Here is a 15,101-nt window from a genome sequence, read left to right on the forward strand (position 1 = left end):
CTTAATAACTTGTGCCCAGCTTTGCAGTTTCTCGGGAGCTCTACCAACCCCAATCAGTACAGATTTCAGGAAGTCTCCAGACTCTGCATGTTAGCAGAATAGCTACATCAACAGAATGACTGATATAGCCACACAGGTGAGAGCCATACACTTATGAAACATCTTACATTTCATGTTTAAATAAACAGAATTTAAACCCTGTATTACTTCTTCAAAATATCAAAGAATATGAAAAGTGAGCAGCTTTGATGAATATCAAAAGAAGTGAATATTTGGAATTTTACATTGCCTAATAACCAGGCTTTCTTGGGGACCTTGGTTAAAAATATTCTCCTACAAAAGGTTCTTTCAGGAACCAAAATGAGCCATTCCCAGTTGAAAATTACACCAATTCATCCAATTCCCTGAGCAGTTGCTTTGAAAGCTCAAATCAGAAGTAGGATGTTTGGTGAGATGCACAGCATCACTTCCACTACAAGTTCTACCCTTCAAAAAATAAGGGGCTAATGAAACATCAGGAAAACGAATCGAATTTTCTACATGATTTTGTTACAAAAAAGCTCTGAGAAGTTTATTTGAACATCTACATCAAAATTTTCTATACCCACAGTTCTTACCAAGCAGTATGATTCACTGTGGTTTCCTAATCCTCCCCCCTTTATATTCCAAACTTCTCTGTACATTCAGGCAGAATAATTTTTCAGGCTCTTACACAGTTGTATTTTTCATTAGCATTTGCGCACATCGTGTACCCTTTTACATTCACACCAATAAATGCCCACATGCACGCACAGTTTAATCATCACCTGAAATCAAAACAGAACCAAACTGAAAAATATTTGAATCCCTCCTGAAAACAGAAGTCGCTTTCTCTGCCCGGATCTGCTCATACCATGGGAAGGCAGCACAGAGAGATGTTTCACAAACAGGAAGCCTGGACGCTGCAAGCCAAGAGCCCTCAAACCCATCGTGTCACACAATGACATTTTTTGCTCTTGCCTATACAAGCAATAGACTTTTCTTTCTCCCCCCCCTTTTTTTTTTAATCATGACTTAAGCTGCACAATCATGTACATTGAAGCTATTTTCATCACTTTGTTAGGGAATGGCAGGAACTCAAAGGGCCTGTTTAGATGTGCTTCAGGGCTGCTGAATGACAGATATTTAACTCTGCAAACAGGAATACATTATATGGCTCAAGGACTGGGATCCGACACCCTACGCTGCTTCGAGCAAAATGCACTGGTCTGCATGCCTGTTCAAGAAATTTAGAGGTCTTGAAAGAGATGAAATTGTATACTAAATCGAGTTTGCGGGCATTCCTGAAAGCACATACCTTCACATAACACATCCCCTGTTCTTTGAGCTCTGAGGTCCCTCAAAAACTCATGTGCACACCAAAGCATGCATGGTACTTCAAACATATTCATGCAATGTAAACTGAATATATATTGAAGCATACGTATGTATGCTAGCATGTTTTGAGTACAGGGACCGTAGACATCTATGTACACTGCAATAATTGAACATATAATTAAATCTCTCTAGCTCCTTACCATGCAAATACTCAGTTAAACTCCCTTCATGACTGCTACCACATTGAGTGGCTACTTCCCAAGCGTGTTTGTGACAACTTCCTAGGGAAATAATAGCCCTGTTTGCTAACCCCAAGGTGCTCTGTCTGTGTCCCTGCTAAGCCACTCTTACTTATGTTAAGTATCTTGAAGATCAAAACCTCCTGGAAGCAGGGCTGTCAGGTGGGTTCAGAATCCACAGGAGGCACAGTCTGACAATGAAATTCAAAAGAACCCATTCTGTTGTTGCCTATCATCAATGTAATCTGAAAATTATAGTCCACAAAGCTATTTTAAACAATTACATATAGACTGGAGCTGTATATATTAAACAGATTTTACCAAGTGGCTTGAACACCATAGAGCTGAAGACTGAGCAAGACCTTTGTGAAAGCCCCCTAGAAACGTTACTGGGCATTATCAAGTTCTTGTCTTTTGTTTAGTAGATTCTTTGGATTATGACTATATCCTGCAAAACCTCTGAAGCTGGTCCCTTTTCATCTCAAGGGTTGATCCGTGTGTGACAATGCCCTTTAACATCCGTGACTAATTAGAAAACATTCACTAACTAAACATTTATATATATATATCTATATTTATATATATAAAGCGCCTATCACCATATTGATAAACATTCTTTGGAACCATTCTTGATGGCAGAGGTAAGAACAGGAGTCAGTCTGTTAGTACCTCAGCACTTCTGTTTCCAACCAATTTTTTTTTTAAAAAAAAAAAAAAAAAAAAAGCCACAAGACTGCTGCCAGCCTGCCTGGCTGGTGTTTAATACTGCTACTCCATCAGGGTTGGAGGGAGACGTATTGTGAACGGACACCCAGTACTGCACCAGTAACCAGCAGTGCTGAATGAAGTTCAAACAGATACAAGCCACTGAAGGCAAAAGCATCTGGACATCTCAGTGGACAACCGAAGCCTGGCCCAAAAGGGCCAGGGGAACAGCAGCTATTTCACATGTCAATGGAACATATTTCATGTCACAGCCATTGACGTAGAACCACTGTGGTGTTCAATACCCTTAGGAGATCTGTTTTTTCCAAGTAATGCTTTCAATTTTTTTTTAAAAAGGAATTCACAAACCTTAATAAGACCGAAGGAAGTGCTTAAAAGCAGGCGTGTCATTTAAAAGACTATTTCAGCATCTGTTACCATTTAATTGGCTTGCCTGCTCACAGTAGGAGCATCAAGTCTATCTTCTGCAAGCCTCATTTGCGTGTGTTAAATCCAAACACCACCCAATTGAATCACATTAGAAGTATGTGCGTACATAAATATCTCTATAACTGAATTGGTAACCTATGTGAGGTGCCATATAAATAAATACTAATTTAAAGGTTTTCTCTTTTCTGAAAAAAAGTATTTTTTAAATAGAACGGAAACACAAAATCCTCAACTTCTGCCTTAACAACTGAAGGGTGCATTTAAAAATCCTCCACCGCACGATAAGACACTAGTCACGCAGCCCTGCTGCCATCTGCCCTCCTCAAAGGCTGAGCAGAACGAGCTCATGCCTGCCTGCAACTTATCACTGAGACAGACCCTTAGAAAGATTTGTGAGGCCTCTGAGGCTCTTTCCTCCCTCTTCACATCTTGTGTTAGGAACCAGAATAGTGAGTGATCCTCTCCCCACCGTAAAACAGACGGAGGGCAGATGAGGGGATGGTAAGCCCATTAAATCCAGAAGGAAAAGGATGGCCCCTTGTGCAAGAGTCTGTAGGTTGTCTCTACCTGTTGGTATCCCTGGAGCATCACAAGAAAGGGATGTTTTGATGAACGTCCACAATAAACCTAAATGCTATATTGGTGCTTGGAAAGTTCTCAGCATTAGCTTAAAACAGGGCAGGGAACATACTAAAACCTTAAATATAACTTGGCTACATAACCTCTGGCATCACTCCTGGCCCCGCACCGTACAGGGGTATTATAGACTGCTGCTCTTTGATTCATCTCCAAATACTGGATTCCTGGTGAAAAAGCAGTTAATTGAAAACTGTGCAAAACATCAGGAATTCAGCCCACTCCCAAATTTATTTTTCTCTTGTCTAAATTCACCTATGATGGCAATTCTGTACCGGGTTTCTCTAGGGCCAAAGGACCAAAGTGTTTGGAAGGAAGCACTTGTTTAACATACTTAATTCTAATTGACTTTATACCACTTTTGCATAACAGGCATTTTAACCTACTGGAAAAAAAATGGGAGAACGCAGTGGCTCAGAGTCTTCAACCGCTTTTAACAAAATCCCCAAATTTCATGGTGAGTCTCAATTAAGAACAGTGGAAAATCAGTTATCTAGAAAAGATATTTATGTTTTCTTGACTGAAATTCAGTTTCTCCTATTTCTTCTACTACCCTTGATACTGACCTAGTGGGCCTTAAATATTATCTTTGCATAAAGCTAACAACATTTCACCACTTTAAACAGTGTCATAACCATACAATTTTCAAGTCCTAGATTAGATTTTCAGAGATGCATTAAAACTGCTCAATCTCACCCTACTGGAATAACGTTTGGATTTTTCTGCCAACTACACTTCAGCATTTCTGTACTTGCTCATAGCTGGGATATCTTTCAAATCTAATTTCAGCTTAGTTTCTTGAATTTGGAAACATCTTCTGACTATGACCTCATCATCTCTGTATGCATGTTAATTTCTTAAATTCTTAAAATACTTTCAGACATCCAGCTTGAACACAAATTTCACAGCAAAACTTCCTTGACTTGTGTCTTCAAAATTCCATGAATTTTATGGTCACTAAAGACAACATCCAAACTCCTTTTTTTTTTAAAAAAAAAAATAAAATTTAAAATATATTCACAATGTTATAGTAGTGGAAGCTTTCAAATCATCTCATATTTTCTGATTTTCTTTTAGAAAATGAAGAAGTGAATTTCTGGAACTGAAACTTGTGCCTTGTTAATAATGCCATCACCTGTATTTGTTATTTGGTGCATCTTAAATAACTGAAGAAGTCACTCTTTGTTCCCATGTCATTATAACATTAGCTGTTACCTTCTCACCCCACACCTTCTTGAAGGCCAACAGTTGAAAATGCAGTTGTTGGGGCAATTGCGATTAGAAGTGCAGACAGGATGCATTTGATGTTTCCAGCAGTTTACAGAGAAGAGCCAAGTAAACAAAACTTTAAACTCTGAGAGATTAAGATGAGCAGTAAGCATTAAAGGCTTTAAAAATGTAACACTAGCTCAACTATCCTGAGTTGCAGTTCACTAAACATGAAAAGTAATTTCCCCATTTCACTAAAGTTCAAGTTTTATAACACCTCAGGACAAAATTCTGGGTGAAAAGCTAGAGAACTTATAAAGGTTGATCTTGATTGTAGAACTTGAGAGTTTGAATAATCATGGATTAAAGATGACCAGCAAAGACTTCTACTCACAAAAACACTGTGACCATCACAGAAGACATGAAAATTATTCATACTGAAACCCTCTGAAAAACAGATTTTGGTAACGTACAGCAAAGTCAAACCCTGATTCTATCTATCACTGTTCTGGTTCATCCAGTAAACACATCGTGTCTATTCCCCACATCTCCAGCAATTGTGAAAAAAGGTGGCACCGGCTGAATCATAAAGATAAGCCCAGTACCACTTACCCATACCAGAAGCGAGGATCACTGGATATGCAGTGGTTGAGATTCCGGTGTGCCAATGCCTTCTTCTTATTTAAGACAAATTCTTGTAATTTCATCTTTACTTCTGTGCTTGCCACTGCACCTGAAGTGTCAAAAATAAAAAAGGTTATTTAATCAATTCACACACTTTAAAGAATTTAAATTTCTAAAAAGAGTCAGAATTCCAGTCTAAAAGAAGAACCTTTATTTCAAAGAGAAAACAACAAAGTGCCTGCAGTAGGGAGGTCTCTTTTTTTTCTTTAGCTTTGCATATAATAACAACTTATGTTTGAAAACAGAGATTTAATCAGAGATTTATAATTTCACTATAAAAGATTTCTGAAGAGGATTTTTACACTTGCATAAAAGTATGCTTAGAGTAAAGCACTTGTACTAGGTATTCCAGCTTTCTTTTAATCAAAGGTATTTAAGAAAAAGGGTCTTGTGTACACTCAAGTTTTTAAATGTCACATCTGCAAGCAGAAGGGGAACGAGACAAATGTCTCGTATGTAGATTTTGTCTTGAAAACTTGTAAATAGGGACCTCTTTGTTCAAAAGTATCTGTGTACAATAAGACCTACATAATATTCCAATTCATTTACAAGTGTGCAATCTATTTCTTCAAATAGAAAATCTAACATTTAAAGAAGAAAGTCAGTAATTTTGTAGTGTAGAGTTAAAATGTCAACTGTGTAATTTCTAATCATTATTTCCTCCACAATAGAGACCAGTCTGTTTTACTGCAATGATGGATTAAAATTATCATTCAGTTGACAGAACAGATTCGCAGGCACAGTTCCTGATGGAGTAATGCATAGAAAGTTTGGCAAGCAGAACATGTGGAAAATGATAGTTCATCTATACCGTGGCGTAAAGTAAGAATTCCAAGGAAAAATATCTGGGCTACAAGAGAATGAAAAGGCCAGGAAAACTGCTTGCTCTACTGGGAATAAAAACTTAAAATACAACAGGGTGACCTTTTGTCTCCTGGATCCTACTCAGCAATGTGGTGCCATTTGACAGACTGGGGAAACCATTTTTTTCGATCTGCCCAAGTAAAGAAAACTGCAATAGTTCTATAAAGCACTGCCTGAAGATGTAATATTGTTCAACCACCAAAGCTGTGTTCCAAAGCTTGAAAATTCACCTTTTTGGAGCCCTGCCTTTCTCACCAGCTCTACAAATGTACATTTGGCATGTAGCCCAATGGGAAGTTCAACTGAGGAGCTGGAGATAAAGTCATATGAGTGTAGCAAGCCACATGGCTAGACCAGAATAGGTGACAAATTCACGCTTAAGGCTTAAAGGCCTTATCTCCCCCAAAAGTGTCATCTTTAATCTATTAGCATCTTTAAAATAATCAAACATGACTGTGTTCTGTCAGTTTTGGATAAATCTGATGTTATTTAGAAGACTTGAAATCAAACATTTTTGAATCCTGAGGTTTATAAAAGCTCCCCTGGCTTGTCTTCCTCTTTAATTAGAAGCTGAAAGGCCCCATATACGTTTAACAAGATACAAATGTGTAGGCCACCCCTTCCCTGGGCAATGTCAGACCCATGGACCAAGCTGTCATGTAAGACCTTCCGACCATTACTCAGCTCTTGACCCTTGAGTTCAAAGATCAAAAGAAAAAAACCTGAATCCAACTCACTTCTCATATACTATACTGGGTTATTGTGGACCCAGTCACATTGTTATAGGCAGAAGTGCTGTGCGGGATCCCATAAAGATGTTAAAGAGGACTCCAAAGGCAGAAAGGGACAACCTGTCACATATGCAATAGTATACACCTTGCAGGGGTATAGGCAGACAGGACAAGAGCAGAAGTCAGATATTAAAAGCCCATACACATGGAGTAAGTCAACAGGCAGAAAGCAAGACACTCAACCCCAATAGAAGCATAAGGCGCAGAAAAGTAAAAGGAGAGTGAGAGAGAAAGAACCAGAGAGCAAGAGGCCATACAGCAGCTCGGTCTGGGGGACCAGCTGTGCGTGGTGGCGAAAACCAAGCTGTGAAGATGGCCTATTCATTTCAGAGGGCCTGACTGTTTAAAAGGAGCAGGGAGCAAAGAGCAGATCAACTGATAAGACTTCAAACAGGAGAGCGCCACAATGAGCAAAGTACTGCAGACAGGATAGCTCTAAAGAGCCAAAACACTGAGCCAGGTTACTACAGCAGAGACAAAATCAAGTTACATATTGTCCCAGGATCAAATAGCATCCCAATATAGGACAATGCAGAAGTAGTGGGAAGAGAACGAGGGAGAACAGAAGCAGGACCAGGCTCTCTCAGGAGAAGTTTGCACAATGAAAGAGCAGAGGAGCAGAACAAATGGTAATTAATGGGAGAAACCCCTTAAGGATAGCGTGGGCTGACCACAGCTGGCCAAATTGTAGCAGATAGTGCAAGACAAGCCATGGTCCAAGGCTGGCTGAGCAGCAACAATTGAATGGTCCATGCCCAGAAGTGCTTGGAAACACCAACACACAGGACCGGTTCTAGGTTAAATCCTAACCGTGGAAAGACAGGATGAGCAACTATCATTTCTTCTCCTGTGAAAAAAAACACCTTTACTTTCATATACATCTTCCATTTGTGGAAGTCATGTTTTTCCTAGAATCATGTAGGTTGGAAAAGGCCTTTGAGATCATCAAGTCCAACCAACAGCCCAGCACTGCCAAGCCCACCACTGAACCATGTCCCCAAGCACCACAGCTGCACATCTTTTAAACCCCTCCAGGGATGGTGACCCCACCGCCCCCCTGGGCAGCCTGTCCCAGGGCTTCACCGCCCTTTCGGTGGAGAAATGTTCCCTCACACCCAACCTAAACCTCCCCTGGCGCAACTCGAGGCCGTTTCCCCTTGTCCTGTCGCTCGTTCCCAGGGAGAAGGGACCGACTCCCACCTCGCTCCGGACACGCTCCAGCCCCTCCGCGTCCCCCCTGACGTGAGGGGCCCGAAGCTGCCCCGGGGCCCGAGGGGCGGCCGCACCGGTGCCCAGCGCAGGGCACGGTCCCTGCCCCGGCCCTGCCGGCCACGCCGCTCCGGACACCAGCCAGGGCGCTGCCGGCCGCCTCGGCCACCCGGGCAGGCCGGGGGCTGGTGCCCAGCCGGCCCCAGCCGCCCCCCCGGGCCCTTTCCCCCCGGCCCTGCCCAGCCGCTGTGCCCCGGCCTGCGGCGCTGCCTGGGGCTGGGGTGACCCGCGGGCAGGGCCCGGCGCTGAGCCCTGGGGACCCTCACACACCGTCGGCCCGGCCTGCCCACATGATGAACATTTTTTGACGAAAAGCTTTACGACAGCAGATACCTTTATGATATCAGATATCAGTTTACGAGGGACAGGTTAAGGTTCCTGAGATGAGAACGCAAGGAGTTGATGGTATGTTAATATAAACCGATCCTTCTAAAAGGTACAAAGCAATATATTTTGGCTTACAGTGACAGGGGAAGGAGGGAGAATAAACTATACATCTATTACTCACTCTTCATATTTCAGATCAGGACAATTTTAGCTCTGTTGCACTTAGCAAAATTTTCTGAGGAAAATAACTTATAAATACTTAAGAGCTGAGATGCTATAATGATTATATACCATAGTACTTAAATAAAAAGTAATTTAAAAATAAAACTGTAGCCATGGGAACAGGATTTTCAACTTAACGTCCCCAAATCCTGTTTTTTCCTCTACACCTAAGTGTCTCACCCACAAGGTGCTTCAATGCTTTTACCATTTTACAGCTAATCAGGCATTTTTATTTATTTGCAAATTACTTTAACGAGAATAGCCAGATATCAATTTTGCAGAGAGGCCCAGTAAAACATTGATACAATATCAACAGCTGTTGAGAACAGCAGGGTGAAGTGGAGACGCTTACAGCTTACATCCTCCTCGAACCGACTGCCTTATACTCTGGAAAATAAACACAAAGCAGCAAGAGGAAAATGGAAAGCATCGCACGTGGCAGCAACTGGGCACCAGAGTAGCAAACCTGCATTATCATCGCCTTTACTCACTCCTAAATGTTAAACTGCTTCTATTAAGTAGAATCTGATCCTTTGGCCTTTCTAGTACTTAAAATGAACAAAACCCAACCCAAACACACGCAGCCGCACTGCACTTCCTATGAGCGGCTTCGCAAAGATAATGGGGTAGGTCTGTGTGTTCCCTGATTTTGGCTGCAGCTTAGCCTGCTGTTGCAAGACACACATGCAGGATAAGGAATTCAACCTTCAGACGATTTTTTTTTAAGTCTCCTAGACCCCAGTCCTTTCCTACTAGAAAACACTTTTTTTGGAGCTTTGTCTTCTTCCTGGTCCCCAAACAGTATCCCATCTCCTGGTACCCTTCAGCCCTCTCCACTTCTTCCATCACAGGCTTATTTCATTTGAAATGAAGACCTAATGAGTACAACTTGGTAAGGTATTTTTCCTCCCATTCACTTCTAAAAGAAAACCGAACAAGCAACCAAAGTGTCTTTGATAAGGGAAATTGTGAGGCCATAATCATTTTACTGAATCTTGTGAAGTGCATAATGACACGTGGGAAAGGCAACCACAATCTGTAACCTCATGAAAGAAGTACTTTCTGAATGAAAACACTTTAAAGCTAAGAACTGAGAACTCCGCTACATCTTAAGAGAGTGAAATTAAGAAAAGTGAAAGAAAAAGAAATGCAGTGTGCATCTGGTGTATTTTATGGGCTTAATATTCTGCCTCCATTAGGAATGCTGCCAAAAATACTTCAAAAAATGTTAAATCAAGTAAAGAGACGATACGCTTCCTTTTGAAAAATGCTAAAATGGCATTTAGTAAGACAAAAATGAAGATAAAGCATAGAAATACATTTCTCTCTAACCCTCAATACCTCCTAACAGTTTACATAAGCTCCATGCGCAGCCAAGCTCTGCAGAGAGTCTAGCATGAAGGTTTCTCCAGCTTTATGAAGCTGCTTTATGGCTTCCATTCATCTGCTCTACCTGTCATCGCTGAAACAAGCGAGCTTGCTCTACTTACTCTCTTTTCCTTTCTCTTTGTTTTTTAGCTGCTGAAGTTTCTGCTCTCGGTGCTGCTTCTCCAGCTCCTGCTCCTGTCGGTGCTGCTCCAACTTCCTCTGGTGCTCCAACAACTCCTGCTGATGCTTCATTGCCAGCATCTCCTGCTGCTGCTGCGGAGAAGGGACGAGGGGAAGAACAACAAATTAACAGCGTCAAGACTTCCCAGAGCTAAACCAGCAGCTGCTACCAGGTGACAATAATGTTGCTTAATTCATAGACATAGGAAAAAAGGCATTTTCCTCGTCTAGAGGCTCCTGCACCACAACTCATTTCATGTAGCCCATTTCTAGTTCAGGATAGCACTTATGCTAAACCATAGGCACTATATGCTCCAGGTTTCAGTTCACAGTCTGTTTACAAGCACAAGCATCCTGTTCAGAAAGCACCTAATCCGAGAAACTGACAAAAAGCTTCTGCCCAAGCAGGTGCTTCCCCAATCACTTTGCTGCTTCCAAAGGGTACATCCAGGTCCCCAGTTCTCCGCGAGCAGTCTGCTGCCACCACGGCCCTGCCGGAGTCTGGTGCCCAGAGTCTGTGCTGAGCCAGTGCAAACTGCTACTGCAGGTGGACATGAATTTTCTCTCCATTGTCTGTTTTAATTAAAACCCCATTAGGACATCTTAATGATGAATACTCACATGTTCGTTGTGTACGAACCCTATGCTGAAGGAATGTCATTGAGCTCACCAAGTCAGGCACTCGCAGCAAAATACACCATCATCAACATGGGCTTTGCAAGACCAGTTCAGTCTCCTTGTGCATATGCTTTTTTGAATAAGCCTTCAATTGTATGACTTTAGACTCTGGTTTCTCTCTCTTATGAGGGAAGTTCTCATGGACTAGGACAACTATATCTTTTTAATTTCATCAAATGACGGTTACTTCCCATCTGCAGTGCAAAACTCATACCCCAAGCTAAATGCCAAAGGACTAGCTGCCTTGTGGCCATGACCACCACTTGTTTCTGAGCTTAATTATAAAAGAATTACTTCAATAGATATATAAAAAAATATTCTTCCAATAATCTCTCAAGGAAGAATTTATCCTGGCTCTCTCGATTTGCACACATTCACGGAAAGCACAGAGAGACAGGTTGCCTAATTAAGGTCAAGATTTGCAAAGCTTTCATCAAATGGAGTGTTCAAGACTTGAAGCACCAAAGGCTCCAACCCTCATACACTGCAAGTCCTCCCTTGGCGGGGGTGTCCAAATCCCAGCACCTGGAAGATGAGCATGGAAACACTAACCTCACAGGAAACTTGGTGTGGATCTCCCCAGCCCAGAGTGTCCTTTTTGGGCCCAGGGGTATTCCCCCAGAGACTGAGAGACTGGAGCAATCAGTTGGATCTGCCGGGCCCTGGGGCGATACCTGTCAGTGCTCAGAGAACACCCCATGTCTTGACAGCCAGCCAGAAGCAAGCCAGGCTGTGGAAAAGCAGGTGACAAATGACAAGTCTCAGCAGCTTGCAACTTGGCTAGGTGAGAAAGGATATCCATGGGGTTTGCAAAAGGCACTTCCCTGGGCACAGGGCTTCCCCTTGAAATCCACTGAAAACTGCTTTTTCTTAAAAAATAAATAATATATATATGTATATCTTAAATGAAGATTTACCGCCTCCCGATTTTATGTGCACTCTCTCCAGTAAGATACGTGCTAAGGCAAACTACTTGGGCTGCTCTGCCACCCCGATTGCCTTACGCCTGCCCCACACTCTTTACATTGGCAGCTTGTAAACTAGCAGATTGATTTTAAGCTGGCAACCTTAACCTTCAGAACCCTTACCGCTCTGGCGATAGATGAGACTTCTCTGAGGCTGGACTTAATGGGTGCCTGTGCTCAGATACCACCCACTGCTCCAGGTTCACAAAATCCCGTATGTGGAAAGGGATGAGGACAAGCCACAGCTATTAAGACAGGGAACCTGCCCCCTCCAAGAACGTCTTGCTCCATCTTTCTCCAAACCCTGACAGCATGCGCATACACAGGACTCCCACCCCACATACACTGATTTTTCCTTCTTCTTTTGCATATTTTTCTATTTATGCTTTTGACAGCAATTTCTTATTTTAATTTGTGGCATTGTAAATTTGTACCATCTAATGTTTCAGTTGCAGATATACTGTAGATGATACACAAAATTATACCGTTCTATATAAAGATGCAAAAAAATAACGTAAGAGGTACTTTACAATCTGCCTGGCTATCTGCTGGAAAATCTTGATGGAGGAGTCCCGGCTGCTGGCGGTTCCAAGCAGACTGTTGTAAAACACCGAACCCCAGTCAGCAGAATTTGCAGTGATTGCACCCATGTTTCCCTTCCTAATTCTATTGAATTTTATGTAAACAACAAAAAACCCAGACTTTAAAAACCTACAAAAGGAAAAAATAAAAAACCCTAGAGAAAACTAGTTATTTTTGTTTTATAATTAAGCAGCAGCTTCCACTAACACATCTCCATTTGGAGAAAGAGTATCTTTTCAGACTTCCAACAAGTCCACCACATGGTGGGCTTTTATAACCTAGCCATAGAAAGTATGCAAATGAACAATATTTAATGCACAATATGTTAAAACAGGTTTTGTTATTTTTATGAAATCAGGAGCCTTTTCTCTCCATCTGCAGTCTCCTAGGCTTTGCGTGTTATGCTTCCTGCAATGGTTTACATACATTAGGATGCTTTAGAAGGAACTGTGCTTTCATTGACATCTGTAGTGAAATGTAAATGAAAAGACCAATTTGTATCTGGATGGCTTATAGAAGTTTCATTAGAGATGTATTGTTTCCGCTGATTTTGACCCCGGTTTCCAGAAAGCCTATTCTTAATATAGTTTTCAAATCTTTTCAAAGTTGAAAAAATATAAATAAATAAAAAATATATATAATGAGGCAACCTCTCCAATTGTATCCATGAAAAGAAAAAAGAAATCACTTTGTTGGTGTCTGCTGCAGCCTCAGAAAATGAGTGAAGAAAACTCATTCCGGTGCTCTGTCTGAACTGTGATGTCTTCTTGCGGCATGAATATTTCTCCATGCTTAGGGTTGAAAACAAACTACACAGACAGTATTTGACAGGAAATACATTGTGCAGGCTCAGCAAAATGCAGGGGCGCTGACGATGCTGTGCCTTTACCAGCTCCCCAGCTCAGGCAATCCCACTGCACAGACTGTGTCCAGGTTTTACAGCTCCTCTAAGGACCTCGGATAAGAATTTGGAGTGCTGACCCATGGTGAAGCTTGCATTGGCTCATCCTTACTGCTCCTGATACCCATCTTGTTATAATAGAGCCAGAGGGAATATAACTATCACATTAAATCAGTTTTCTGTGCAAAAAGGCCCTTCCTAACTTTAAAACCATAAGCTTTAAAACTCACTTGATGCTAGACTGTGCCCTAATATTATATTTTGTGGGGGTTACAATTCAATTTTTTTATTTTAAAATGTTTTTTTCTGCTGATGCTTTGTGAAGAAAGACCCATAAGCAGCAAGAGAACCCACCACTGACTAACATGAGAAGCAGGAAATCTGGTAACATACAAAAACCTGTTCCCGTTCACAAAATAAACTGAAACTTCAGGAAAACAATGAGTTTCTATTTCAGTTAAAGCAATCAAGGCAAATTTTAACAGGTAGCGAGCGTTCAGACCAGTCTGTGGCCAACTGCAGCATGGTCTTACCCCCTCCCGCACCACGCACTAAACTTCTTCTGGCAACATAACACCCACACATTGTGGGCTCAGTCTGGCATTTAACCTTCCTTTGACTATCTCAGTGGAGGAAAAAAAAAGCCCGCTGATGTCTAAAGGCAAAATGTTTCAGAGCGGCATTTGAGTGGGACGCAATCTCCCATGCTCGGGTCTTTTGGGAAGTGCCTGAGTTAGGAATTCATAAGCACCTCTTGAACTGCAATTCACGGCATACCAAGAGACGCTTAGGTGGCTCTGATAAGGATTATTAAGTACAGAGTGAGACCTTGCTCATGTACCACGTAACATATTAGATCTCTCTTGCTGGCAAATGAACCGACCCCAGCTCCGCACCACCCTTGTATTAACTGTGCATAGCTGGAGCGGTGTGGTTTTTCCCCAAATGAAATTTAAATATTTGTGAAATACAAAGCGATATGCTGAGGGAAATCCCTTGCATTCAGACTAATTCAACTATCAATTTCAGGAGCATACCGTGTGACAGACATGCACACTGTACTAGGGAGTGCAGCTAGGAACATCTGAATTAGGTGCTCTTGCCAAAATAAGTATTTGTAAATATTTATAACTATGGGGATTCCTGCATATGTTTAATGTCACTGCTTCCACTATTTATGAAGACTACATAAATGTTCAACTGTACCTGTTGTTAGTGTTGCTGGTGCTCCTTTAGCATATATTAATATTAATAAATGTAATAAGGAGAATGTAGAGTATTTCCAAGTATTTATCAACGGTCAGCTAGCTGTGAGGACTTGGCGGTGCAGTGGATTTTGCCATCCCATTCCTCAATTGTCTTCAGTTCTCAAGCACGTCTACCTAGAACAGGGACTGACACCTTATCAGCAAGTGCACTGTCAACCTCCACTGCACAAAGAAACCTCTTTTTAAGCAAAGTGGAGCTAAAACTGTTTCCTTCAGGCATAAAAACAAGTGGAAACAGTGCTCCAAAAATCTTCCATCAAACTCAGCCCAGAAGCCAGCCAGTGTCCTCCTGGGAAGTGCGTGGTGCTGACAGCAAAGATCCCATTTACCAGAAAGAACGAGAACGTATTTCATGGCGACACGTTGCATTAAGACTTCTATAACCACTTCTCAATTTGCTAAACTAG

At 41.7% G+C, this 15,101-nt stretch overlaps 1 protein-coding gene across 14 annotated transcripts in view; it reads right to left on the reverse strand.

Moving 5' to 3' along the window:
- HDAC4 (histone deacetylase 4) overlaps positions 1–15,101 on the reverse strand; it is a 267,149-nt gene that overhangs the window by 97,831 nt on the left and 154,217 nt on the right. For 9 of the 14 annotated variants that reach the window (XM_037398254.1, XM_037398252.1, XM_037398253.1 and 6 more), the window contains 2 exons: positions 10,243–10,393; positions 5,208–5,328 (listed from right to left, as the gene is read on the reverse strand). In XM_037398254.1, the coding sequence (XP_037254151.1) occupies positions 5,208–5,328; positions 10,243–10,393 (272 nt within the window). The remainder of the gene's footprint in view (positions 1–5,207; positions 5,329–10,242; positions 10,394–15,101) is intronic. The other 5 variants (XM_037398255.1, XM_037398251.1, XM_037398245.1 and 2 more) reach the window with 2 other exon arrangements.

This window comes from Falco rusticolus, chromosome 8 (assembly GCF_015220075.1).
Source record: "Falco rusticolus isolate bFalRus1 chromosome 8, bFalRus1.pri, whole genome shotgun sequence".
In the NCBI taxonomy this organism is placed as follows: domain Eukaryota; kingdom Metazoa; phylum Chordata; class Aves; order Falconiformes; family Falconidae; genus Falco; species Falco rusticolus.